The 26,753-nt window shown below is 55.7% G+C and overlaps 7 protein-coding genes across 7 annotated transcripts; 3 read left to right on the top strand and 4 right to left on the bottom strand.

The window, feature by feature from the left end:
- Positions 1-960: 960 nt before the first annotated feature.
- BBK36DRAFT_1119416 (Serine/threonine-protein kinase Rio1) lies at positions 961-2,735 on the top strand (the record flags this gene model as incomplete). The annotated part of the gene is made up of 2 exons (XM_024890587.1): positions 961-2,559; positions 2,625-2,735. The coding sequence occupies 2 exons, from the start codon at positions 961-963 to the stop codon at positions 2,733-2,735; spliced, it is 1,710 nt and encodes a 569-aa protein (XP_024749562.1).
- Positions 2,736-3,400: 665 nt separating this feature from the next.
- Positions 3,401-6,099, bottom strand: BBK36DRAFT_1118482 (hypothetical protein; the record flags this gene model as incomplete). Its single annotated transcript, XM_024890479.1, has 8 exons — positions 3,401-3,501; positions 3,566-3,695; positions 3,730-4,630; positions 4,686-4,937; positions 4,994-5,281; positions 5,335-5,581; positions 5,634-5,864; positions 6,003-6,099. The coding sequence occupies 8 exons, from the start codon at positions 6,097-6,099 to the stop codon at positions 3,401-3,403; spliced, it is 2,247 nt and encodes a 748-aa protein (XP_024749561.1).
- Positions 6,100-6,678: 579 nt separating this feature from the next.
- On the top strand, positions 6,679-10,671 carry BBK36DRAFT_1118900 (hypothetical protein; the record flags this gene model as incomplete). Its single annotated transcript, XM_024890526.1, has 3 exons — positions 6,679-7,600; positions 7,658-8,440; positions 8,498-10,671. The coding sequence occupies 3 exons, from the start codon at positions 6,679-6,681 to the stop codon at positions 10,669-10,671; spliced, it is 3,879 nt and encodes a 1,292-aa protein (XP_024749560.1).
- A 521-nt stretch (positions 10,672-11,192) lies between these two features.
- BBK36DRAFT_1159286 (hypothetical protein) lies at positions 11,193-12,860 on the top strand (the record flags this gene model as incomplete). Its single annotated transcript, XM_024894186.1, has 3 exons — positions 11,193-11,278; positions 11,623-12,335; positions 12,394-12,860. The coding sequence occupies 3 exons, from the start codon at positions 11,193-11,195 to the stop codon at positions 12,858-12,860; spliced, it is 1,266 nt and encodes a 421-aa protein (XP_024749559.1).
- A 111-nt stretch (positions 12,861-12,971) lies between these two features.
- BBK36DRAFT_1118859 (hypothetical protein) lies at positions 12,972-15,097 on the bottom strand (the record flags this gene model as incomplete). The annotated part of the gene is made up of 5 exons (XM_024890521.1): positions 12,972-13,139; positions 13,242-13,496; positions 13,558-14,015; positions 14,061-14,256; positions 14,471-15,097. The coding sequence occupies 5 exons, from the start codon at positions 15,095-15,097 to the stop codon at positions 12,972-12,974; spliced, it is 1,704 nt and encodes a 567-aa protein (XP_024749558.1).
- Positions 15,098-16,191: 1,094 nt separating this feature from the next.
- On the bottom strand, positions 16,192-20,076 carry BBK36DRAFT_1141098 (non-ribosomal peptide synthetase; the record flags this gene model as incomplete). Its single annotated transcript, XM_024893424.1, has 1 exon — positions 16,192-20,076. The coding sequence occupies one exon, from the start codon at positions 20,074-20,076 to the stop codon at positions 16,192-16,194; it is 3,885 nt and encodes a 1,294-aa protein (XP_024749557.1).
- An 861-nt stretch (positions 20,077-20,937) lies between these two features.
- On the bottom strand, positions 20,938-22,964 carry BBK36DRAFT_1135344 (amino acid transporter; the record flags this gene model as incomplete). Its single annotated transcript, XM_024892613.1, is given in 4 exon segments — positions 20,938-20,963; positions 20,975-21,268; positions 21,303-21,325; positions 21,375-22,964. 1 exon segment carries the CDS (start codon positions 22,959-22,961, stop codon positions 21,375-21,377), a length of 1,587 nt encoding a protein of 528 aa, XP_024749556.1. The 3' UTR covers positions 20,938-20,963; positions 20,975-21,268; positions 21,303-21,325.
- Positions 22,965-26,753: the final 3,789 nt, after the last annotated feature.

Genomic DNA, 26,753 nt, shown 5'->3' with positions numbered 1-26,753 from the left:
TGTTTCCTTGGTGAAGATCGCCCAGGGATTGACCGAGACATTCATATATCAGCAGATATGCGCTGGCCGTGCCCTTTGGCCCCCTTGCTCTTGGCGGCACTGGTGACAGCCACATTTCAGCTCTGCAAATCCCTTTGGCACACCTGACGGTGCGTCGACTCTATGTGACGGCATTGATTCCTGGTTTTCTCATGCATGGCGTTGTATTTAGCATGAGTGCACACGAATACTACTGTCTGTCTCAGTGGAATCACATGGGTGATGCTCTCCTTGCTTGTTACTACCTCCGTGTTTCTTGCACGGAAAAGCCGTGTGTGAACCGGCATCTGGCGGCTTTAAGCTCTGAGTCAAAATAAGAATAAGATGACTCAGATGTTGTAAAGTTGAAGTGCGTCTGACTGGGGGAAATTCGACAAAAGCAGCAGATGCCTTTCTCTCTCCATCTTCACGGCATTGGGATAAGCTGGGCAGGGATAGATGTGAGACTTGCAACGATCCTTGATCAAGGCTGAAGCCTGAAGTGAAAAGAAGACGGAACTGATGACTGATGCTTGGTGTTTGTGCTGCGGAGTACCTGCGGCAGATGTACCTCTTACTCATCTGCCGCAGTCATTGGGTGACTCACTGAGGCGAGTTTACCCCAAATTGGCTGCAATACGTCAATTGCTTGCAGTAGGCAGTGACTTGAGGCAAAGTACCAGACCCCTCGTTTTTTTGCAGCAGAGGAACCGCCACCAAGACGGAAACATAAAATTTTAGATAAGATAAAAAATCGATAGGCGGGCGATATTTCGTCCACCTTCAAGGTGCACGGCTGCTGCCTTTTTTTCTCTTCATAGTTTGTGCCTGATTTTTACAAGAGACATCACGCTGACTGCTTGTTATACGGTGAATGAAAAGCAGAGAAAGACACTTGACGCATCAGAAACAAAAACAGGCGAAAAACCAATCACCTGCACCATGGACGCAGAAGGTGTCGCAGCCTCCCCGGCCGCGCCTCACCAGCCACCATACCAATACACCCCCAACCAGGGCTACGAGCAGACGGAACAGGTCCCCCGCGAATTGCTGAGGCAACAGGCCGATGGCCCGAGTACCCAGGGCGCCGCAGCCGCAGCGGACGATGAAGACGACGACGACGACTACCTCGAGGACATCTTCGACGATGACGCCGACGAGCAGGACGAGGAGGACTGGGCCGCGGGCGACGGCGACCTGACCAAGACGTACAACCGCCAGCGGCAGCTGACGGATGGCGGCGCGGCCCTCCCGCGGTCCAACCAGCAGAAGCCCAAGGCCAACACGCTCGCCAGCGTCGACGACCAGGTGTCCGCGCTGGCGAGGCACGCGGCCAAGATCCGGCTCGACAGCGGCAAGCACGATGGCGAGCGCGACAAGGACAAGGCGGACCGGGCGACCAGCGAGCAGGTGCTGGACCAGCGGACGCGCATGATTCTGCTGCAGTTGATCAACCGCGGGGTTGTGAGCGAGGTTCACGGCGCCATCAGCACCGGTAAGGAGGCCAATGTCTACGGTGCGGTGTCGTATGACGAGGAGACTGGCGCGGCGACGCAGAGGGCCATCAAGGTGTACAAGACGGCTATCTTGGTCTTCAAGGATCGTGAGCGGTACATTACTGGCGAGCACCGCTTCAAGGGCGGCTTCGACAAGGGCAACAACCGCAAGATGGTCAAGCTATGGGCCGAGAAGGAGTATCGCAACCTGAGGAGGATATACAGCGCAGGGATTCCCTGTCCGGAGCCCTTGGCTCTCAAGCTGCATGTGCTCGTCATGGGCTTCCTGGGCGACAAGAAGGGCTGGGCGTACCCGCGACTGCGTGACGCCAACCTCCAGGGCGACGACGTGGACCAGCAGTGGCAAGCGCTGTACGTGCAGCTGCTGGGCACGATGCGGCGCATGTACCAGGTGTGCAAGCTGGTGCACGCTGACCTGAGCGAGTACAACATCCTGTACCACGCTGGCAAGCTGTACATCATCGACGTGTCGCAGAGCGTGGAGCCCGACCACCCGCGGTCGCTCGAGTTCTTGCGCATGGACATCAAGAACGTGGGTGACTTCTTCCGGCGCAAGGGCGTCGACACGCTGCCGGACCGGGCGATTTTCAACTTCATCACGGTGCCCGAGGGGCCCGTGGAGGAGCCGGCGCTGGGAGAGGCGCTCGCGAAGCTGTATGAGACGAGGCGGGATGCTACCAACGAGGAGGAGGCTGCAGCCGAGGAGGTGGACACGGAGGTCTTCCGGAACCAGTACATTCCACAGACGCTGGAGCAGGTGTATGATGTTGAGAAGGACGTCAAGAGGCTTAATCTTGGCGAAGGCAATGACTTGGTGTATAGCAAGCTGCTTGCTGACCAGGTTGTTGCGCCCAAGGGAGAAGGAAAGGGAGAGGATGAGAGCGAAGATGAAGATGAGTCGGAAGACGAATCTGGAGAGGGAGCCTCGCTTGATGGTGAGGACGATGAGGAGGATGGTGATGAGAGTCGGTTCGACAAGGGACGGCCGAGGGGGCGCAAATTTGAGGATAAGGACGAGAAGAAGGTATGCTCCCCCTCTGCAATCTTGACGATGATGAGATTTAGACGGACTGACTTTTCTGGTTGCAGCAACACAAGTTGGCGGTTAAGGAGGCCAAGCGAGAGAAGAGGAAAGAAAAGATGCCGAAGCACATGAAGAAGAAGCTCGTGTCGAGCACTTCCCGGAAAACGAAGAAATAAACGGCTAACAAGAATATAAAAAAAAAAGGTAAATCTTGAATATAAAAAAAGCATCGTCATTTCTTTTTTCTCTTTCACATTCTGTTTCTTCTTCTGTGACGATATTTCCTATTCATGACCTGTGCGACGGGTATTACTAGTGTCGGTTGTGGATGGCAGGAGAACAACATTGAATGATGAGCACTGATTTCAGTCGCGGATTAACATGAAAAAGGTTTCCTTGAAATGGGCTGTGTTTAACATTTCCCTTCTATTGGGAGGGGCGATGGGTAACCGCCTTTTTGGGGGGCTTTTTTTGTGTTCTTTTTTTGCGATATGATTGCGAGGGGTTTTACAGACCTTCTTGCGAGATGAATTTTCAAAGAGAGCGCTGACGGTGTTTGTTTTCCTGGCCTTGGCCATGCCACTCGATGGGACTTATTGGACACGGTGAGTACTTGTGTTCATGGTGAAGATGTCTTGCCTGGAAGGACATTGATTATTATTCATTCTGCTCACTATCCATTCATCATCGTTATTAACCAATACTCCATCATCATCATTAACTGATACTTTCTACTTTTCTCCTCATAACGATATTCACAAAAGGTCAATTTTCCAAAAACACCCCTTTCAAAAGAAACTCCCCTTCACACGAAACACCCCATTCACAATTTGAAGCGAGACTAGAAATAGAATTGTTGATGGTTTTGACCCGGCGGAGGCTGCGCCAAAAAGTCAAAGTTGAAGGCGTCGACGCCGGTGTTCCATGGATCAGGGGGAGATTCTGACCAGGATGTTAGCTTTGCTTATGAATCTTGACAGAGGTGTTGTGTGACGAGTGCACTTACCGACCCAGATGGAATCGTAGAGCTCCATGGGCGCGTTGAACTGCATCGGATCGACAATGGGCGGGATGCCGTCCATGGCAATGTTGCTGTTCATTTGTTGAGGGTAGCTCATCCTGTTATCACGAATTAGCTCGGATGCTTGAGATGAAGAGAGAGACGTTTACGCACGCCGACATGTCCTGAATGGATGCCCCGTTCTGCATCTCGGCCATGGCCATTGCTGCATCTTCGCGGGCATCCGTCACCGGGGCTACAGTCCGGAACGACGGATTCGATATCATGTTGTTGTAACCCCCCTGGCCGTTCAGCCCCAGATGCAGCGGAGTCCGACTTCCACTGGCGACGGCGGACAGCTCGCCGTCTCTCTTGAGGCTCGACATGTTGACTTGGCCGTGGTCGTAGATGTTTTTGAGGGCCGTGAGTGCTCTCCACAGGGGGCCAGATAGCTCAATGTCCTTATCGGTCTTGGCGACGTGAGCCTCCGGGGAGCTAACCTCCTTGGCCGCCGTCGCAGAAAGAGCTTCGATCAGATCCCCCTGGAGCTGCCGGACCTCGGGGTCAGACTTGGTGTCGGAGAGGAGGCCAAGCAGCAGAGCCGACGACAAGCCGTGGTAGGTGAAAGCCCAGCTTCGCGTGGGAATTACCGAAAGCTGATGCATGGCGAGGAACATGGTCACCGTCTCGGTCAGATTGACCCTACATCTTTCTGACAGGGCCTTTTTCTGTGCCGGATCAAAGGGACAGTCCCTACGAAGCGCCGGTCGACACGCAACGGAAATGACAAAGGACGTATGGAGGCGGATGGCGAAAAATTGAAGACGGTCCAAGGCCGTCTTGCACTTTTCCTTGTCCTGCATATGGGGGGCGGCCCGCTTGCGGAGCTCCTCGACCGCCTCGCAGTTGTCATATATCTGCTGGTAGGTAGCGGAAGCCATGACATCGGGATTGAGTCGTCGCGAAATGATTTCGATGAGGTTGTACATCATTTCTAGATAAGTATAGTTGCCCGCGGATGCATCCCCATTGTGAGGAATCGGGCAGCTCGGAATGTTTGTCATTGAGCTCCTACGCACAATCTCCATCAGCATCATGCTCTGACAGCTTGATACTGCAGACTTACCGATCAAAAGACAGGGATGTCAAGGTATCGTGCCAGACACATGACCACCATAGCCTTCGCCGAATCATCTCCTTGGAGTTGGCGGCGGGGGGCGAAGTCTCGCGACTGCCGCGAATGGTTGGGCGATGGAGTCCGAGGGATTGGGCAAGGCGACATGTGAGGCCTGTGAGTGCCCATGATGCCTCGGCCTTCATGTCGTTGAGAAGGACAAAGTTGGTTAATAGCAGTGCTTGGATCGAGTCGAACGATGGCCTGATTACGGGTTGTTAGCACACATGTTGAGTTGAGATAGGCTGGGGGCGTCTCACCTCAATAGAAAGTTTGCCAGTCGGAGAAGATGGAAAGATATCTGAATGTACTTTTGCGAATCCTTGGTGCGGATATGATACGGAGACTCGTGATACTGGGAGCCGACTGCCAAGACTGCAAAGAGGATGGCGAGCCAAGACGCCGTGACAGGCTTCGAGGCCTTGCCGGATTTGGAGGCATTCCGGGAGCGATCCTCCAAGTAGATCATGAGATTGGACTCGAGCTCATCGATATCCAGTACAAAGCCCCAGAAGGGCTGTGGGATCTCTTTGTAAGTGCGGAAGAGCCTGTTGAGTGGAGTCAATATGAGATGAATCTGACGAGGCGCGACTTCACATACTTCATCACTTCTCTATCTGACGGTAGCTCGGTGGCAATATCACGGGCAAGCCTCTGGAGATGATTGGATGACATGAGAGGAAAGGGGGCAGATGTGTCAAGCCCCAGGATGGACCGCATGTCACGGCGAATGTCGGTGCCATCCTCCTTGTTGTTTGGTGACTGCTCTCCCAGCAGTGCCGGGATGCTGTTTTGTCCAACATAACGGTCAGGCACCGAGTCAGAGTCGTCCTGAGTCGTGGACAGTCCTACGAGACGTTACTTTTAAGAATGAGCGTGTACGAAGTGACATGGATTTACCAATTGCTGGCGGCCAGCTCTCCTGGCGCTCATCCTTGACATTGTCGTCTGCATCAGACGGGGAGCGAGCCCTCTTCCGGGTGTGAGCGGCAGCAGCATTGTTCTTGCTAGCCGAGGAGCGGTTGGGCTTGTAAGAGCACAGCTGAGGGTGCTCTCGCTTGACGCAGTTCTCGCACGGCTGCTGGTTGTCACACTTGACCTTGCGCTGGCGGCATGGCCAGCAAGCGGTCCCTGTGTTGGTTGCATTAGTCTCGCGGCGCTGGATGTGATGAAGCCTCGGGATAACTAGGGAGTGGTGGCATCTGGTAGTACCACCAGCAGCTTACAGCCGCCATGGCCACCGACACATATCAGACGAGTCCGGCTTACCGTATCGAACCTTGCGGTGCGAGTGGATGATGCGACTGGCCTCCTCCGGCGTCAGATCGTCGACCGGCACCTGGTCGTCGGTGTCATGGTCGACCATGATTGGATTCGATGCAACAGCCTCAGCGCCTCGGATGATTCCAACTGCATGCGGTGGAGACGAGCGTCCAATTACCAGCAGGTGAGGTGAGTTGCCTCGAGTTTCTCAGCTTCATCAACGCCGAACTCCGAGCATCTCCATGAAGCGTGAGATGGTGGAGGAGCCGGAAGTGCCTGGGACTTGCGAGGCGGATCAACTGGCGGACCGGCGGCGAGGAGCTGGGCAAAGGAGAGTGACGCGACGCCAAGGTGCACGTGACCCGGCAGCCCCCTGTGACAGCACACGTGCTTTTTGTGGTCCTGCTCCCTCTTGCTGACAGCTCGGCGAAATTTCCCCGCAATTTGCGGGAGAGGCACAGTTTAGCCTTGGCCCGCATCCACCTTCAAGGCAAAGGGACAGGCTTGTTGCAACTCAAGTCTCACTTTAGGACCGATCGAGCTGGTGGGTTCCGAGATCTGCTACGACGAGCGCGAGCATCGCTGGCCTCAGTCAGCTCGGGCAGCCGGAGAGCCTCAGAGAGGCCCAGAGAGGCCCAATAGAGGCCCAATAGAGGCCCAGAGAGGCTACAGAGGCTGGCAGATGTCTCGTGGGCATGAGCGGTCGAGCCTGGAGCTGGACCGCATCATCAGCCGCCTCGACGACAACTTTGCGTTACAGTTGCGCAAACCCGGTTACCGTGACCGGCAGCTCAGCGACGACGAGGCGCGCGATGAGCAGAGGCGCGTGGACGACATCCACCACAGGATACGGCTGTTGCATTACGGAGGAGACGACCGGCTAGCTGCATGTCTGGGCCGCTTTGAGCAACAAGGCCGCATCATCCTGGCCGATGCTGCGTCATGCAGCACCACCCGGCATCTATCTGCGGCCATTCGGGCTCAGCTCCAGGAGCGCCTGCTCCGGATCCTTTGCGATGTCGATGGCGTGGAGTCGAGGCAGTGGAGCAAGAGAGTGTCCCAGGACATAGCAGAATACTCGGCAAAGCGCGCTAGGGGCCGATTATCCCACAGCTACGAACACCATGATGCAGTCGATGCTCTTCCGGTCCGGTCGAGGGACTCCTTCAGGGCACCCGGTGTACCGATGACTCCAGAGGGTCGCTCTCTGTATGCAGGGGACGACCCTCCGCCGCCGCCGGCCCCTCGGGATCCACGCTACGATAGGTCGATTGTCTCAAGTCGAACGTCTTTTCGGTCTGAAGTCTTTTCTCAGAGGCAAACTCAGGATGAATCCTTCATCACCCAGACGACTGTCGACTCCAGCTACCCAGACAAGACCTATGACTACCCATTGTCTCAACAAACCACAGTCGAATCCTTCTCACACTCTTTCAACGTGGGTCAAAGTCGAGACAGTCTTCTCCCAATCGAACACACTCTCCCTCGGAGACCTAACAAGCCTCATGAGAAGCGAGAGCATGAGTCTTCGCGGTCCCAAAGTTTCATTGACAGCAATGGCTGTACGCCCGAGACAATTGAAGATAGACTTGCTAATATCTGGCGTAAGCATGTGGACTGCTAATGAAATCGTGCTTTATTGCTAACAAGGCGTGTCATAGCGAAATTGCCGCATCCTGAATTAACACAGGCACCATTAGCTGTTATATGGGAGATAACGCGAGCTGCTCTTCACTGCAAAGTCTCGCTGGAGCAATTCGACCTCTTGTATGAGCCGAATGATAGCTGGCACGATCAGAGCCGCCTGAGAGAGACCATTTCAAGGCATCCATTATTCCGTGGCAAAAGCTTACCACCAGCCAGCGACTCTGTGGCATGGAAAACAGCACTGGGTGACTTTCAGACCAAGGTCAAGACGGCCACGCTTTCAGCCGAACTAGTCTACAATCAAGACGGTGGGCCGTTGTACAGTCTTCGCCTGCAGCCCTTGAAGCTTGAGCTGGGCCATCGGCTGGCCCGCCGGTTTGGTGCTGATCGCTTTCTGGAGATTCTTATTCCATCGCCATCGTCATCATCAGATGAGGACCCCAAGGTGCTCAAAGAAGCGAAGAGCCTCGAAAAAATTGTAGACTGGCTGACAAAGTCACGGCATTATTTTCTTGGGCGGTCCTGGAAGCCATTCTACGTGCGCGGCGTGAAGGGCAAGAAGCTTTCGGGCACAACTCGTAGCACCCCGCAGGACAGGGTCTACCTCTTTGCTTGCGACGGCAACAACTTCCGCAGCCCTTCTGTAGCCGATAGCATCCCGCCGTTGGAGGAGGCCTTGGAGACCAAGAGGCGCACCAAGATGAAGCTTAGCGGCCTGCTGAGATGGGCTATTGGCATCGACAACGAGCGTAATTCCCAGCAGCCCATTACCAAGCTCTTCTCTCGTTTAGCATTAAGTAAGTCACGATATCCCAAGTTCCATTATGAGATCAGCCGCTCATGTGTATCACCAGGCCTTAGCCGAACTTGGCCAACCGTTGAACTTGAAAAAGAGCAGATTCGGGTCCAGCGCAAAGACCTTGGGCGTGAGAAGGTGATGAACGACGGAATTGGCCGCATATCACCGAGCCTGGCGAAGAAAGTCGCCGATGCTCTTGGGCTATCCGACTGTCCCAGTTGCTTTCAAGGTCGACTCGGGAGCGCAAAGGGCATGTGGTTGATTGATATGGAAAGTGACGATGAGCGGGACTGGGTTGAAATATACCCGTCGCAGACGAAATGGGAATGCGACTTCGACGACCCTCGTCACCGAACACTCGAAATACGAAATTGGCCATCAGAGCTGAGGTCGGCCTCTCTCAACCAGCAATTCATACCCGTGCTAGAAGCCAACTCGCCGGAGCCCGACGCAATGCGTCGCGTGATGGCTGAGCATCTAGAGAGAGCCCTGCGCGCCGACCTTGGTGAGCAAGCAGCCGCCATGGAGGAGCCTATGAGTCTCCGCCTATGGATACACCAATCTGGGCCCTCAAAGAATGACCGAATGCTCGATGGGTCAGCAGAGTTTCTGGCTGGCCTTCCCAATAGTAATGCGGACAAGGTCGCCTTTCTGCTTGATTCAGGGTTCGACCAGAGGAGGATGCAATTCCTCAAGGACATTGTTTGGGACATGTGCACGAAGAAGGCTGATGTTCTCAAAACCAAGATGAACATTACCATACCATGCTCGGCCTACATCTACATGGCTGCAGACTTCACGTCGACTCTCGAAGAAGACGAGGTGCACCTTTCGTTTTCTACAAAGTTCCAAGCTGAAGGATTCTCCGACACGCTGCTCGAGGGCATGGATATCTTGGTGGCAAGAGCCCCAGCCCATCTACCCAGCGATATCCAGAGGGTGAAAGTGGTGTCACGGCCAGAGCTTCGAAAGCTCAAGGATGTCATCATCTTCTCTACCAAAGGCAGAGTTCCCCTTGCTGATAAGCTATCCGGCGGCGACTACGACGGCGACATAGCGTGGGTGTGCTGGGACCAGAACATTGTCCAGAATTTCAGCAACTCTGACGTGCCTGAGCCGTTAGACTTGATCCAGAGAGGATATATGCGCAAGATGGGCACACAATTCAAGAGTATCCTGGACGAGGTCGAAAGCAACAACTACTACAAGTATAGGAATAACAGATTCGAGCATCTGGAGGATGCTTGTGTCGAGTTTATATCCAGAGCATTTTTGTTCAACCTACAGCCTTCGTTTCTTGGTCGGTGTACGAAATACAAGGAAAAGCTGTGTTACGCACATAATTCGGTTAAAGATAGGGCCGCTATACATTTGAGCCAGTTGCTCGGCTACTTGGTTGACCAGAGCAAGCAGGGCATTGAGTTTACTCAGGACGACTGGCACCGTTTCCTCACGGTGCATCTTGGAAAGAAGTCGACCTTTTTGAACGACCCTGAATATGCAAAAGAAAAGGGCTCGCGACTACCCGACAAGCAAGGGCGACTGCATATTCTCGATTACTTGCGATTTGACGTTGCCGAAAAGGTCATCAAGGACGTCTTGACCAGCTTCAGCAACTCCATAAACGGGAATGATGTGAAGGCACAGACTTACGATTCGGAGCTCACGAAGCTCAACAATATCTACGACGAGCAGGCGAACAATTCTCACGGCTGCAGACAGTTGCTGACATATCTTCGGCGCAGTATCGCTGCGCTCAAGGATGAATGGAGTGTGACCATGCGTGATGCAATCGAAAACTCAACGTTTGCGAACAAGGCCGAAGCCATATACCAGAAATGGCTGGATATACAGCCGCCGCCTGAGTTGCTTGCGAGCGGCGAGTTCCCAGCTCTGCTTCACGACTCCAACAAGGATTCGGCGTTGAGCCATTGGCAGCTCCTGAAGGCTTCCACGACGTTCAAAAGCCATTACCACAACGGATACAAGTTTGTCTGGAACATGGCTGGAAAGCAACTGGCCTACATCAAGGCGATGACGCGAAGTGACCCTGGCGAGACCTCAAAGGTGCTTGTGATTCCAGAGATGTGGGGTATTCTGCGGCCGGACAAGAAACTCATCACGTCGCTGGCGCTGCAGCGTGAGGCTGCACGGGATTCGGAGAGTGCGCTGGCCTTGGAGGAGGTTTTTGAGTTTGATGATAATGGCACTGTGATTGACGACGCTTGATGAATTGGACGTTTGGAGCGAGCGTTTTGAAGGATTGGAGATTAGTCTCTGGATGTTCCTGGATGTGTATGTTGGACTGGAATTATTGTTGGAAAAGTAGTTTGGAAGTGAAAATCATAGCAGAAGCGAGGATGTCCGGAACAGGGAACTTGTTTTTTTTTTTTTTCAGGAACATTGAATGCTGATGTATAGGCATTGTATCTTGCTAGAATGTTCTGATGGTCGTGTGATTGACTCTCATACAAGTCAATGGCTGTGATGCTTGAAAGGTGACAAGGGTGAATTGCCTTGGTGTTGAAGCTTGAAGCGGGTCTACCGACTATCTTCCAATTGGGTTAGCGTGGAATTTCGCTCTCCAGAACTAGTTAGATCGTGATGCAAATCACATGACTGATCATGTGATGAGAGGCCCCCCATCAATCTCGCGCTCCGCCCTCTCCCTTCTCCACTTTCTTCTTCTTCCATCTCCAGGACCATGAATGCTTCCAACCCGCACAAGCGCATCGCCCGTCGCTTCTGCCATGGTTCACAGTCCCTCCGCCTATACGCAAGACACGGTCGCCAACACCGACGATGACGCATTGACGCAAGCTTCGTTCCCGCCCGGGTTAGTGAGATAGCCCTCGTGTGATTCCACTGGGCGCTCTGCCTACGTGGATAGCCGTGCCGCCTCGACTGGATGGGGTCGTCCTCGGTAGATTGTTCTCCTGCATGCTTGATCCGGTCGGCGCCTCATCGCCGCTGTTGCTAGTGATGCGGGTCGGGATCTTGAAGGCCGTGGATTGAGGGTTGCCTCTCCACCTCCGGTTTGCAAAACTGTCTCTGAGGCGATTCTTCTTGTCGAGCGGCGGGGCTTATCACTACGCTCTTCAACTCCACCTCGATTCGATTTCCCGACTCTGGCGACATGGATTCTCTTCCTGGTGTGATGGATGAACTGACGCGTTACAGGCCGAGTCGGCAATCACAACACGGCGACGATGAGGGTGACGAAAGGAGTGACTTGGGCAGCAAGAAGAGCGACAATGTTGAACAGCCGACAGTGCCTAGCTCCAATGAAGCAGCGACAAGGACTGACGAAATGAAAATCCACTGCTCAAACAACACGGTATCCTGGACCGACGAGAATGGCGACCTGCGAAATACAGACTCCCTGGATCTTGAAATTATCATCGACAACACAGCCAACAGAGCTTTCCTAAGGCTCTGCGGTGACGTCTACATCAAGTCTAGCAAGCCTCCCAATAGGCGAGCCATCTATTTGTACATTCGGCCTGAAGTCATCAAATTCATCACCTATCACAACGAGAACAATGCGCGATCACTTTGTTTCTCATTGCAATCGAAGCCCGACCTAATCACTCCCAAGGAGCCTATCAATGCCAAGCCAAGGAGCAAAGCCCTGCTGGACGCTATTGTGGCCATCTCTACAGTGACAGACTTCGTCGTTCGACTCAACAGTTCTGACACGACTCCATCAAGCCTTTTGAAGAAAGTGGCCTCCATCTTTTCGCCCCGTCCGACTTGGAATACCGAGCTCGGCAATCTCAGTGGATTGTATGCTGGCAAAGGAGGTCAGATCGCCAACGCAAGCACGACCGCGAGCACCCCTGCGAGCAGTGATCTGGAAGCGCAGTCTCCTCCGCCATATCGATCAGCGTCCAGTAAGCCTGACTTCAGACCGCGCTATTCGAGTCTCGTACTGACGAAAGGTAACTACAGAAAAGCGTAAACGTGACATACCTGACATTGAAAGCAAACCTTGCTCAGCGAAAAGTGACATGCCGCCTATCAATGTCATGCTCAGTGAGATGGAACAGCGTATAATGGACAGTATCAGGCAGCTGGGAGAAAAGCTTGTCGACGTGGATCCATGCCGCTACGATACGGAAGAGAGAGAAGACATCCTGGCAGAGGTCACACAGCGGTGTGACGACGAATTCATAGATCTCAAGGTGGAGTCCAATGATGTGATTGAAGAGGTCAAGGAGGAGGTTGAACGTGTGTTGAACCAAGTGGACGACGATGCGAAGGAGAGGATGGAAGTGATTGAGGACGAGCTCGATGAGAAGATGAAGAGTATTGCAGAGGCAGCGGCAGAGGCGGCGGCAGAAAAGTATGTCAAAGAGACGCTACTGAATGCAAGCTGGCGGATGGATGGCGCCATGTCTTTGCAGAGGCAAATCTAGGTTGCTGCCATGACTTGCAACACTACTTGCACGAGGTTGATGATCCGTATATGCTTGGTAGATTATGAACTGGGCTATACTATCTACATCTGATTACAATATTTGACTCTTTCAATCTCTCAGGTTGACCATTCTATATCCCTCCTGATGGCCGGGCCCTGTTCTCCTCCTTCGCCAAAAGTATGATGCCACGTAGACGATTCCGGCAACGCTGAATATCGAGGCTCCCATTACACCTATGCTGCTTGTATTTGAGCTTCGGCCCTCGGCTGATGCCGCCTCCGATGCTGATGGTGATGGTGATGCCGATGCTAGTTTTGATCCTGATTCTGATTTTGATGGTGATGGCGATGGTGATGCTGATGCCGATGGCGACGAGACAGGTGGAGGAGATGGAGGCTTCAGGGAGACAATGTCGCTCGTGACCGTGGCGGGTTTGCCGCCGTCTTCGAGATCCAGAACCACTGTTGACCCGAGAACGTCTCCGGACGAAGAGACGGCTGCTGCGGCGACATATCGACGAGTGCTGTTTGCGTCTGTGCTTGGTAGAGGGATGATGGTTTCGAAGCCTTGGCGGGGGGACTGGGTGAGGAGGTTCGTGTGGTTGTTGATGGTTTTGTGGTCGTTGGAGGCGAACTTTTGGAGGTTAGCCTTTCTCTATACGAAGGATTATCTAGAGGTTAAGGGGAAAGCTTACGATTGCCCATGAAGAGACTTCTGTTGCTCCATTCCAGGAAACATAGATTGTGGCCTCGTGGGTGCTGTTATTGGGTGCCTCGACGGCGATACTGGGCGGCCACGAAGGCTTGCCCACCCAGTTCCCCTTGTGCACCCTATAAGCAAACATATCCGGCACGGCCTCGGCCCCGCCAATAGCCCCCCTCTGGACGTCGAGCACGGGCGTGCCGTCGGGAGTGTACTCGACGAAGCTGGGGTTGTACCCCCAAGCGGTCATGACGTTTCCGCTGTCGAGGGTCTGGTAGCCGCCCATGGCGCCCGAGTTGATGCCCTCCGGGTGGAAGAACTGGGACACGAGGCGGGCTGTGCGGAGGGTCGGGTTGATTGCGATGCGGAGGCCGCGGGTGGAGCACTGCGTGTCGGGGGGGCAGAAGCCGGACTCTTCGCCGTGGTTGTCGAAGAGGGTGATGTGCGTCTCTTGGGCTTGTGCTTCTGTTGTGAGGCTGCTGCTGCTGGATGGACTCGGTGAAGAAGAAGAGGAGGAGGGGAGGATGCGGGCGTCGTGTTGCCAGGAAAAGTTTGTTGCTGCGCCGCCGGAGAGGTCGGTGAATTGGTTCTGCTTGCCGCCGAGGATCCAGAGGGGGGAGCCGGTTTTGTGGTCGATGAGGGTGAGGACGGAGAGGTGGCGGGCGGAGACGAGGTAGTCGCCTTCATCTGTCTGTTGTTTTGCAAAAAGAAATTGTCATGTTAGTGAGTTGTGTCTTCGTTGAGGCGCCCGAGTATGAGAGGATATGGGGAAGCTTCTTTGCCTTTTGGATGGAATTGATGTGAAAAAAGTCGAATCCCGAATCAGGGCTCACGCCATACGCATCCGTATACTCAGCGTACGACTGATCAATCGCAAAATACTTGGAAGCATGCCAGTCAAAGACCAGCTCGCCCGTTGCCAGGTCAATCTCCTGAAAGCCGCTGTCCATGAGCAGCGCGTCCTCGGGCCCGCCCACGGGCCGGCAGTCAAAGGGTATGTTAAAGTACGTCGAGAAGATGACGGTGCCGGCCCCCGTGACGCTGAGCTCGTGCATGTCCGCGCGGGCGTCGTTGAGCCCCTGGGCGGTGACGTTGTACCTGAGGTTGTACGCCTCGTCGAAGAAGAGGCAGTTGCCGTTGGCGTGGCCGCGGGTGTGGCCGCCTTCCCAGAAGCCGAGGTAGCGGGTGTTGTTGACGAGGTAGGCGTTTGAGGCGTAGGTGTTTTCGTACTGCTGGTCGGCGTAGACGAGGCTGAGGTCGCGGGCGGAGAAGATCATGGGGCCGGCTCGTTGGGTGCCGTAGACGGTGCCGAGGAAGATGTGGGAGGCATTGTCGGCGAGGTTGTCGTTTTGGGGAGGGCTGTTGAGGAGGAAGATGGGGGCGACGATGGGGGAGGAGCGGAAGGTCTGGCTGGGGAAGCCGGTCTGGGAGGTGGTGAGGGAGGTGAACTCGGAGGTGTTTGTGAGGGGGGGGATGTCGGCGTGGGTGGAGTGGGCGAGGAGGGCTGTGAGGAGGATGGGGAGGTGGAACATGCTGGTTTTTTTGTTGTGTGTGAGATTATGAAGGCATATGCTGAGAGGGGTGAAAGGACTTGGGACGTTTGGCAAGTCTTTTGGTATAGTTGTCGAATGGGGGGTATCAGAAGAGGCTCATCGCAGGTGTTGAAACAAGGAATGACTGAGACGGCTTGGGTTATTCAACGAGTTTTCGTATGCCAGACCATGTGAACAGAGGCTAAAAAAAGACAAAGGATAAAAGACAAGAATCGAAGAAACAGAATTACTAGGCAGAGGTCATCGAAACAAAAGAATAGACGGATAAAACAAGTTCAACAGGTGGGCACAAAGTACATGCTCCCATGGATCTTATAAAGCGATTTTGTAGTCGGGGATCGTCGTACGCGGCCTCGACCCCTTTTTTTTTATCTTTTCCCGAGTTCCACCCTAAGACTGCGTTCGAGTTGTGTGTTGTGGCTCAAACTCCATCAATGATCGACATCATCTTCACCAGAAAAGTGAGGTCCTTCAAAGAGCCCAAGTTGATAGGTTGTCATGTTATGGAGCAGGTGAACTAGACGAATGGCCCTAACGGTTGTGGCATTGGATGCGCGTTCCATCATATCCAAATCATCAGGAACGCGTAAAGGTTCTTATGTTTCCCATCTCGGCAAGATGTTTGAAAGTAAAAGAAACATATTGATTTCTCTTTCTGGTGAGAGGTCTCGAGTATTACTAGTAGTCCTAAGTGTTCAGGCACTTGAAACCCGAAGCATCGGGGCTTGCTCGGCTCCGCAGTGGGGCGCTGCTTGCGCGTTGCAATTTCGAGGGGCCGACGATCCGCCTTGGGAGCGATGGTCCGACGTGGCGATGGAGGCAAGACTCAGTCAGGACTGAACAATTTGCCTGAAGAGACTGGCTTGAAATGTAGAATCATACAGTTTTGACAGTATAGAACTATAGCATGGAAAGATTCCAAGTAACAGTGACCGAGATGTGAGATGCATATATATATATATATATATACCTTGTATACATAGCTTTTACCATGTACCCGGATATTCTTCCCCCCGTTCCTTTTGTCTCTCCCTTCTCTCCAAGGGCAAGCAAGCCTCATGGGCCTTCCGGCATCAGATAGGCTCATCCCTCGGCTCAATCAAGACCTCATTCACAGCAACGTGCTCCGGCTGACACACGGCATACACAATCGCCCCCGCCACGTCCTCGGGCTCCAGGATCTTGGCCCCGGACGGCTCCCCGTACTTCTTGACCGCCTCCGCGTCCGTCGACATGCCCAGCAGCTCCGTCGCCGTGTTGCCCGGCTGCACGGACGTGACCCTGAGCCCCGTCCCCGCCGTCTCCAGCCGCAGGCTCTGCAGCGTCGCCTCCACGAAGAACTTGCTGGCCGAGTAGACGCCCAGCCCGGGGAACACCTTGCGGCCCGCGTCCGACGAGATGGCGACGACGTGCCCTGCTTTCCGGGACAGCATGCCCGGGACCGTGGCCGCCAGGCAGTGCAGCAGGCCCTTGCAGTTGACGTCGACGGTGCGCTCCCATTCCTCCGTGCGGACGTTGGCCATCATGGTGTAGTACATGACGCCGGCGCAGCACACGAGCATGTCGACGGGGCCGAGGGCGCGTTCGGTTTCGCGCACGAGGGCGTCGACTTGGGCCTTGTCGGCGACGTCGGTCTTGTGGATGAAGACTTTGGTGGTGTTGCTCGCAGAGGTGATTCTGGATCTGAGCTTTTCGAGGGCATCGGTTCGTCGGGCGGCGAGGGCGACGGATGCGCCCTCGCCAAAGAGGGCGGCGGCGACGGCGGCGCCGATGCCGGATGAGGCCCCCGTGACGATGGCGACTTTGCCTGCCAAGCGGCCCCTTTTCACGGCAGCAGACTTGGCGGCTGTTCCGTTGGTCGTGAGACGGCGAGGCGGGCGAGGAAGCCAGCCCCTGGCGTAAAAGTGCCTCGTGTACGTCTCCAGCAGGGCGCTGTCAATGTCGATGCGGTGCACTCCGTAGCATTCGAGCGCAGGCCGAGTGGCGTCGTCCTTGAGGACGATGGCTCCTTGCAGACCGGCCACGGTGGGCATTCCGCCGCGTAGAATGTCGACGGTGAAGGGGTCGTCGCCTCCGCCGCGGGAGCCGCGCTTCTCGTTCCAGAGGTCGACCCATTCGTCCCACGGCAGACGCCCCGTTTCGTAGCCCAGCTCGGCGAGGGCGTCGAAGAGGGACGCCGACGTGATGGGCTTGGAGTCGCCGAGGTGGTAGACCAGCTGCTCGCCGTCGGCGTGGTCTGCCAGCGCGACGATGGCCCTGCTGACGAGGTCGACGGGCGTCATCTCGACGACCCAGTCCGCGACGTCCGGGGCCTGGCCGAGCTGCAGCGACTCGATGACGAGGGCGTTGAGGAGGTCGTACGTGTTGGCGGCGCCGGTGACGCTGTGCCCGCTGATGGTCCCCGGGCGGTAGATCTTGGCAGGGATGCCTCGCCTGCTGGCCTCGACGACGAGCTTCTCGGCCACCCACTTTGTCTGGCCGTAGCCGTCCTGCAGCTTGGTCGGCACGTCGTCAAAGTCAATCATGGCGTCTTCGGACCAGCCCTCGAGGGAAGGCGGCAGGACCCCATTCGTCGAGATGTGGTGCACCGTCGCGCCCCCGCGAGACGCGAGCCGGAGAATCTCCCTCGTGCCGCCGACGTTTGCGTTGCGCAGGGCCGCGTAGGGGTAGACGAGGTTCACCGTGGCCGCGGCGTGGACAATGACCTGCGCGCGCGAGGCGAGCTCCTCAAAGGCCTCCGGCGACAGGCCCAGGCGGCTGCGGGCGAGGTTCCCGGGGACAATCTCCATGCGGTCGAGCATCGAGTCGCTCCAGATGCCGAGGTCGATGAGGTTCTTGCGGATGCGGGCGGTGCCGGCGGGGCGGCAGTCTTCGGTCGGCTCGGTGAAGCGCACCATGCAGAGGATGTGCGCCGAGGTGTGTTCCAGGAGGGCCTTGAGCAAGAAGGCGCCCAGGTAGCCGGTCGAGCCCGTCAGCAGGATCGTCTCGGCGTCGCTGAGGCGCTTCATCTGCGGCGCCGCCGTATGGGGCTGGATGTCTTCGGGCAGCTGGGCGTCTGCGCGGAGGACGGCGGGGAGGTCGGCCTGGACTTGCTCGGCGTGGCCGTCGCGAGCGGCCTTGACGGCTTCGAGATGGCCCTCAAGGGTGGGGTTGCCGGCCAAAGGACCCAGGGGCACAGGGAAGCCGAATGCCTTGGTCAGCCTGCTGGCGAGATCAGCCAGAATCAGCGAGTGGCCGCCCAGGTCGAAGAAGTCGTGCTTGGGCGTGATGCTGGCGACGGGGACGTTGAGGGCCGCGGACCACATCTTGACGATGGTGTCCATCTTGATGGTGACGTTCTTCTCCGGCTTGGTGGCTGCCGTCTCCACGGGCGTCCTCGGCCTAGGGGGAGGAGGCAGCGCCTTGAGGTTCGTCTTGCCGGAGACGGCGTGCGTGGGCAGCTCCTTGAGCTCAACCCACAGAGGCGGGATCATGTAATGCGCTAGGTGAGCGGAGAGCGCACGCCGGGCCACGGGGCTGTGGCCGAGGTCGTCTATGACGACGATGGTGCGGCCCTGGACGTTTTCCGTGTCAGGGACGATGTAGGCCACCAGCTGCTTCTGCAGCCCCTCTCCGTGGGCGACGACGGCGCAGTCTCGCACCGCGAGATGCTTCACAATGGTCGTCTCGACGGCGCCGGGCTGGACGGTGTAGCCGCGCGTCTTGATCATGCCGCCGACGCGGCCCGTGATTTCGAGGAGGCCGGACGGCAGCATCCGCGCCATGTCGCCGGTGCGATACATTCTCGCGCCCTCCTTGTTCGTGACGAAGGGATCCATCTGGAAGGCGGCCGCCGTGGTCTCGGGCAGGTTGAGGTACTCCCTCGCGAGCAGGTCGCCGCCGACAAACAGCTCGCCGCTTACACCAGGCTCGAGCCTGTTTCCCGCCTCGTCGAGGATGTAGATGTGCTCCGGGTCGACGGGCGGCCCGACGGGACAGACGCGGGCCTCGTAGTCGACGAAAGTCTTGATGTCTCCGACGGCAATCTCGTGCGTCTCGCTGGCGCTGTAGACGTTGAGGAGGCGAGTGTTGGGCAGGGCGGCGCACGCCCGGCGGACGAGGTCTGTCGTGACCACCTCCCCGTTCAGCCACAGTGACCTCAGCTCCGGCAGCTCCTCACCCAGGTTCGGGTGCCGCGACAGGACGGTGGTCAGCAGGGTGGGGGTCATGAGCGTGTCTGTGATGCGCCTCTCGGCGAGGAAGTCGACGAGCCCGATGGGGTCGTAGCTGACGGCGTCCGGGACGGCGACCGTGGTGGCGCCCCTGATGAGCGGCCGCAGCATCTCCCACACGAAGAAGACGTTGCAGGCCACGCGGTCGCCGGGCTGCAGGTCGCTGGTGCGGAAGCGCAGGTCGTAGCTGAGCACGGGGGCCCGGTGAGGGTTGGCGATGCCCTTGGGCTTGCCCGTCGTGCCCGAGGAGTAGGAGACAAAGGCCAGGCGGTCCAGGTCGTCGCTGGCGGGCAGGGGCTCTCGCGTTTCGACGACGATGGGCGCCGCATGGCCGTTGATGGCAGCCTCCGGCTCGGGCTGGTCGATGACGATGGTAGCTACGCCCGTCGGGATGTTGGCAGCATGAGCCCTTTGCGTGATGATGACGGTGGGCTTCGCGTCGTCAATGACATCGTGGAGCAGGCTCGTCGGGTACGCCAGCTCCAGCACGAGAAAGGCCCCTCCCGCGCGCAGAGCTGCCAGGGACGCAATGACATTGTCTGCGCTGCGTCCCATCAAGACGCCCACCAGGTCATCGCGGCCAACGCCGTACTGGCGGAGGCGATCGGCCAGGGCCCAGGTCAGGCTGTCGAGCTCCGCGTAGGTCAGGGTGCGCTTCTCGTCTTCCAGGGCAATGGCATCTGGCGTGGCTTGAGCCTGCAGCTCGAACAGCGCTGCCAGGTCCTTTGTGGTGTCGATGATGCTCATTTTGGCAGGTTGGCGAGTCAGGTGTAGCTCAAAGGGGAGAGGAGGCGGACGTGGGAAACGCTTCCACGCCAGGAGGAAGATGATGCCTCAATGGTTGGATATGAGCTTCCGAGGAGGTTTTCGTCTGCTGGTATGCCTAGTATCTCATACAGAGTCCCTCCTAGATGCCAATTGATCCCTTTCAATTGCGTATTTTGTTGCCGTCCAGCAAGGCGGATTTGGGCTCAGTCAGGCCAGAGTACTCCTCCGTATGGCCCACTTGATTCCTAGCGTGCTGAGCTTCTAAAGCCTCTCCCTACTCAAGGTCAGTCTACCAAACATGAAATCAAAGGCAGTGCAACAGGTATCACGGAACGGAGAATAAACGTGGCACAAAACTTACAAAAACTCCGATGCTGATGTGAGGAAAGCGGCTCAGAAAGCAAAAAAACTGTGAAGGGGGGAGGAAAGCTGAAGCTATACCACAGCGTGTAACCACGTCCAAGTACGTAACATGTGGTTATTAAAGCCAACTGCTATTGCTGGGACTCACACAAGCTAAAAAATGTCCGTTCGTGGGGCTTTAGGCTTATCAGTTGAAGTCCGTTGCTGTTCAAAGGGCCGTGATTGGTCTTTTTTGCATGTGAATATGGGCGAGATTTGCTGCTTCGATTTGCGTTCCCCTATCGAGTTTAGCCCTTCCATGGCAATGTGGTATTTTACGTGTGTTGGGGTCGCGTGGCCTTTTGCTGTTTGGAGGCATCTTCAATGTTCTTTTCTCTTCGGTCTGTGCTGTTTTCCTCGGAGATGATTATTCAAAGCACTGGAGGGAAAAGCCATGTTTACACCTAATTCAAGGTTTTATCTAGAGTTTGTTTGTCTCTGATTCTAAGCAGCCACGCTGACGAGACGGCAATTCCATGCTTCAATCCCGTCCTCTCTGTTCTCTCGAATGACATCGAAGTGTCGATCGCGGAGCTGAGACGAGCGTGGGGTATCTTGCCTCCCCCATTGAGGCTAATTTGTCGTCTTCTCCAACAGATTTCAGTCAATTGCCCAACAAAACGAAATACAATGTGTTTGCTGCATCTCTGACATGTGACAGTGCCAGCTGAGGGAAATTCTTTAAGGAACACACAACTCCAGCTCCAATTTCCAATAAAAGGGGTATCAATTACTATCGGTAGATCATGACACTCGTACAGCATGAATATAATGACAAAAAGACTAATCAAAAACACAACCATTTACTCGCTATTTCCCACATGCAACACACACACACAACACTCGGATACAAATACATCGTCTCTCAGGTTTCATCACTGCCCTGACCGGCCCTTGGAAATGTCCACCTCGGACACGGGGATAATCTTGGTCCTGCAAATGAGCTTGTGCCCGACGTACAGCACGATGAAGAGCATGACGCTGACGTAGCTGGCAAAGAAGCTGCTCGTGTCCCAGTCGATGAAGACGGTGAAGCCGTTGGTGATGAGGATCAGGACGTTGAAGAAGAAGCCGAACCAGGAAAGATACGGCTGGAAGGGCGCCTTGTAGGGCAGCTCGTCGCGGGGGATGTTCTGGTACTTGAGGACGCGCATGAAGCGGATGTGGCACAGGTTGATGAGGGCCCAGCTGATGAAGCCGGCGACGGCGGTGATGTTGAGCAGCCAGTTGAAGACGACGGTGCCGTTGTTGGACAGGTTGAGGAAGGCCAGCAGGCCAAAGACGGAGCAGCAGGCGACGGCCCAGTAGGGGGTGCCGTAGCGGTTGGTGCGCCCGAAGAACTTGGGCGCGTGGCCCTCGCCGGCCATGGCGACGAGGATGCGGCTGCTCGAGTAGATGTCCGAGTTGGCGGCGGACAGGACCGCGGTGAGCAGGACGGCGTTGATGATGGACGGCAGCGCCTGGATGCCGGCCAGCTTGGCGACGATGACCAGCGGCGACGCGGACGCGTTGGTCGAGCCGTTCTGCAGGTCCGGGTTGTCGTAGGGGACGTTGATGCCGACGAAGAAGACGGTGCAGTTGAAGAGCAAAAAGACGGCCCAGAAGGTCCAGCGGATGGCCGACGGGATGGCCGTGCGCGGGTTCGCCGTCTCGCCGGCGCCGACGACGACCAGCTCCGTGCCCTGGAAGCTGAAGCCGGCCGTGACGAGCACCGTCCAGAAGCCGACAAACTTGCCGATGGCGCCGTCGACCAGGTACTCGGCAAAGGCGCCCGGCTCGCGCCAGTACTTGAAGCCAATGTAGCCCTGGTCGCCCACGCCCGCGTTGACGCAGATGCCAAAGATGACGAAGCCGACAATGGTGACGACCTTGATGCTCGACAGGTACGCCTCCATCTCGCCAAAGACGAACGTGGGCAGGAACTGCGCGGCCGTGAAGACGACCCAGAAGATGGCGATCCAGACGCCGATGCTGATGGACTCGGTCCAGTACTGGATGATGAGGCCGCTGGCCGTCAGCTCCAGCCCGATGGTGATGACCCAGCTGAACCAGTAGATCCAGCCCATGGCGAAGCCCAGCGTCGGGTCGATGAAGCGCGAGGCGTACACGGTGAAGGCGCCCGTCACGGGAATGTACGAAGCCATTTCGCCCAGCGCCGTCATGATGGAGTAGACGACGGAGCCGAGGAAGAGGAACGAGATGAAGAGCGAGCCGGGGCCGGCCTTGGACAGGGCGCCGCCGATGCCGAGGAACAGGCCCGTGCCGAGGGCGGCGCCGATGGCGATGAACTGCAGGTGGCGCGAGTGCAGCTCCCGCTTGAGGCCCTCGTCCGACTGGCCCGTCTCGACGTCCGGGTTGGCCACGTCGCCGGCGGGCTTGTCGCTGATGCCGTGGACGAGCTTCTCGTCCGTCATGAGGGGGCCGACGGGGGGAGGCGTCGGGGTCGCGTCGTCGGCGGCCATGGTGCTTGTCTGAGGGCCACGCGACGATAGAAAAGAGAGAATTGGGTCGATTCAATTTTCAAAACAAATCGAAATCGGCTCGTCGGCGTGGCAATGAGAGAAAGAATAGGTGAGGCTGCGAATAAGGAAGGGGGGGGGAGAAGGCGAAAGGCAAAACCTCTCTATATCACCCGCACAAAACCAAAACCATCCAAGAAGGAAGAAAAGAGAGGCAGAAAAAGGGTCGACAGGCCCAAGCGTTGAACTTATATTAGACCAAGGTAAGAAGGAGAAGAGCGTCGTATTCCCTTTTAAAAACTCGGACACATCAACGTTACCTTTTGTTTTCGGGCTGCTACACTAAGAACAGCTACACTCTGGCTTATCACTTCTGGCGAGACCCTCAGGCCGTCGCCCCATATAAGCCCCATCGACGATGAAGAGTTTGATGGGGGGGCTAAGCCGCTTCAGTGCTCGGCACAGGAAAGCCGGTCAAGCCATGAAGCAGTCCAGCGATGTCCTCTGGAATGCGTCATTCCTAAGGCGTTGATCTGGAGGATTTGGCGGCTTGTTAGCGAGGGCATCTCCAGCCTCAGTGCACACGAGATCGTCAGAGACACAACTTGAATCACACTTCGAGTTCGAGCATCTCAAACTCGTCATCTCAAGGGCGTACAGACACATCGAGCCATGCTCCCCCTGGATCTAAACAAGCTCACGGCTTTTCGCCCTTCTCTGCATCCTTCTAGCGGCCTTCTCTAGCGCTTGGCTCGACACGCTTTGCGGCTCTACTAGAAGCCTCGAGGCCTTCACAAAAAAGAGCGCAAAAAAGCAAACAACTCAAGCAAGAAAAAAATCTTCGGTCGGCATTGCCGCGGAAATGCGAGCCTGGCCGCGCCGACTGACTGGCTGATCTGGTCAAGAGGCGGATGGAAAACTGGGGCTTCAGTTCGGGAGGCAAATGGAAAGTTTTTCTTTGGCTGCCATTTGCTTCGTCTTCACCGGACCCAAGGCCACTCATCAGCAACTGTACGGGGTACGTGGCTCTCTTATGATCTTCTGGCTGCTCTCCAGGTTCCCGTTACATATCTTATCTTTGATTTGACCACGGGCCATTTTGCAGCCACCGGCGAGTGGAGGCTAGCAGGTCGGGCTGGCGGGAAGGATCTCGGCGTCTCTCTTGGTGATTTGATGATGATGGGCTGGCAAAACTTGCGTGCGGGCGGATGATCTCCGTTACATACGAGGGCAAGGGTTGATTTCGCTGTCCCGCTCATGATGCAGAATCGAGAACTTTTTTTTTTTTCTCCTTTGCAGCGGCTAGCAGGCATTCTTCGTCTCCGACTGTCGGGCGATGTGACTCTATGCCGGGATCTCGCTCCTCATTCTCTGCTTCTTCCGCCGACGCAAGCCATTCAATTGTAAACCCAGTTGAAGACAACAGGTGATTTGCACGGGCTTGTGGTAACGCTCTTGTCTCGAAAGAGGATGTGGGAGCAAAAGGGTCCCTGCACTGGTTGTCTTTACGTTGCCACTATTCGATTACGGCGTAGTGCTTTCGGCCGTGATGTGAGCGACTAGCCCAAGTAATAGCAAGTGGTAATACTACTGTACTGGTACGAGTATCTTGTGGCTGGACGGGAGCGAAGAACACAACGTCCAATTCATCGTTCGTTCATCAGCCATCGTGCCTCTTCGGCGTACTTGTAAAACTCCACACACACACAAGGTCCACACCTCTCCGGCCCGGGACCAGGAAAAAGAGGCGATGGGCGACGATGATGTCCCGTCTACCTATCCTGGTGCGGCCATTACGTACTGGCTGCGACGCTCCCCATGGGCAAGATAGGTCATCCCCAGATCTTGAACAGCGTGGTTTGAAGCGCGTCAAGCGATAACGTTTTGTTGCTTGCTCTCTCCACAAACGCTCTCAGGGGGGCGGAAGTCGGTTTGCATGGATGGTAGGAAATTGGATATGGGGATGGGACACGTGCTGGGAGGGCGCTCGGCGGCTTTGGTTGCTTGATTCTGTTAGTACGAGTTATGGCGGTTGTATGTTAAGTGCTGACAGCGAGTCGTGGGCTTGTCTTGCTTTATCCTTATCAGTGATGCTGTTAGCGATGCTGTTAGTGATGCCGTTTGACCCTTGTGAGCTGAAGTGGTGGAGGAGTCTCTCTCGGTCAATGCATGCCCGATTCGGGATCCATGTCCAGGTCTTGCCATCGGACGCCATTCGGGCGCTGCATCGGTGAGACACGGGATGCGCTTGAAGCTGCTTTGCGTGTGTGGAGACGGGGATGCCAAGGTTGAGTCGCACGCGCCGGAGTCGGTGTGAACTGTCTGTCTTCTTGAGTCATGGGTGGCTTGAGCTACGGTGGTTTGCTCGACATCGCGATGGAAGCAGTGCTTTGCTCACAAAGGAATATAATAACACTCGCTACTCCGTAGATTCAGTGTGGTTTCTGCTCTTTACTGTGCTAAGAATAGCCATTTGTTGCCAGGGGCAGGGTAAACAGCAGTACTTTATCTGATTGGATAGAATGCCATTGCCTGGGTAGTTCCTGTGCTGCTGGTGCAAGTCAAGCGGACAGACTCGAAGGATGCCGAAACAGGTCTCACAATACGGAGTACATTCGCAGGAGCTGAGCTGGCCGGCCAGATGCGCAGCTTGCATTGACCTGGTCTGCATGTGAGGGCTGTCGACAGGTACTATTTCTATGTAAGTAATCGGCCAAGGCAAGTTCAGCCGCCCATCCTGTGGTCTTGTCTACCCTATAATTGGGACAGCAATTGGAACGAGAGTCGATCTCGGAGTGCGAGCAGAATCCAACCCGCAAGGCATTTGGCCATTGCCCTGGTGGAGGTACGTTTGCATTTCAACATGGAGCATGAAGGGCGTTGACAAGCCAAGATTGTTGGTATTCGAGAGGTAAGTGTGCATTTGCACGTGAACATCAGAAGCTCATGTGAATGGCAAGGGAGGTTGGCAGACTGACAAATTGACAGACCTGTCTTCTTCAACGTCCAGAAACTTGGGAGTATTGTGTCCGTACATGCGTATTCTCTGCGTCCTTCGAGGCAGAGCTCAGGGAAGCAGCACGAGCAATGATGATTTAAATGGTGATGCAAGAGATCCGCCAAGTCTATAGACACTGCACGTAATATCTAACAAATGCCTGCTTCGTCCAGCTTCAGCACTGTGATATGGCATCAGAAAGTTGCTAGAAGTTGAAATAAAGTTGATTTAGCCTCTTGACAACGCCCTTTGATCGTTTTTTGACGCCCTTTGATCTCACCCTGGCGTTGACATGAGGCTTAGCGGCGATGCGGTGGTAACCTGTGGCTGGATCGCGAAATGGCGTCATGTGGTGGGACATGCGGGAGGCTTCGGCAGGCTGGGCTGAGCCCCACGAGATGCATATGTGAGAGCGAGGATCCGATGGATGACAACAGTGACATTGAGAAGGAACTGCATTCTATATTGTGTTTTAGGGGGTTTCTTATAGGGTGGTACGAGCCATGGAGGTGAGAGTTGGTCCAACATCGCCGACATAGAACGTGAGAGTAGATGACATGTAGTGTCAACGGCGCCCTTGCAGTGTTGGTAGAGATTATTTGTCATCACAAGCTGCATCAAGTAACATGAATTCGTGTGACGAAGAACGTTGTGGAAGTTACCCATGCCCATGTTTGCTGTGCGTGAGATGCAACACATATGTGCAGAACCGTTGCATTAAACACCAAGGGGGCCAGGAACACAACGTCCTGCAGCACAGGACAACGTGTGGGACGCCACTGAAAGGACGACGTTCG

The sequence above is a fragment of the Trichoderma citrinoviride genome, assembly GCF_003025115.1.
Source record: "Trichoderma citrinoviride strain TUCIM 6016 unplaced genomic scaffold BBK36scaffold_7, whole genome shotgun sequence".
NCBI lineage: Eukaryota > Fungi > Ascomycota > Sordariomycetes > Hypocreales > Hypocreaceae > Trichoderma > Trichoderma citrinoviride.
The sequence above is the reverse complement of the archived record's forward strand: the minus strand, read 5'-3'. Positions and strand labels throughout refer to the sequence as shown.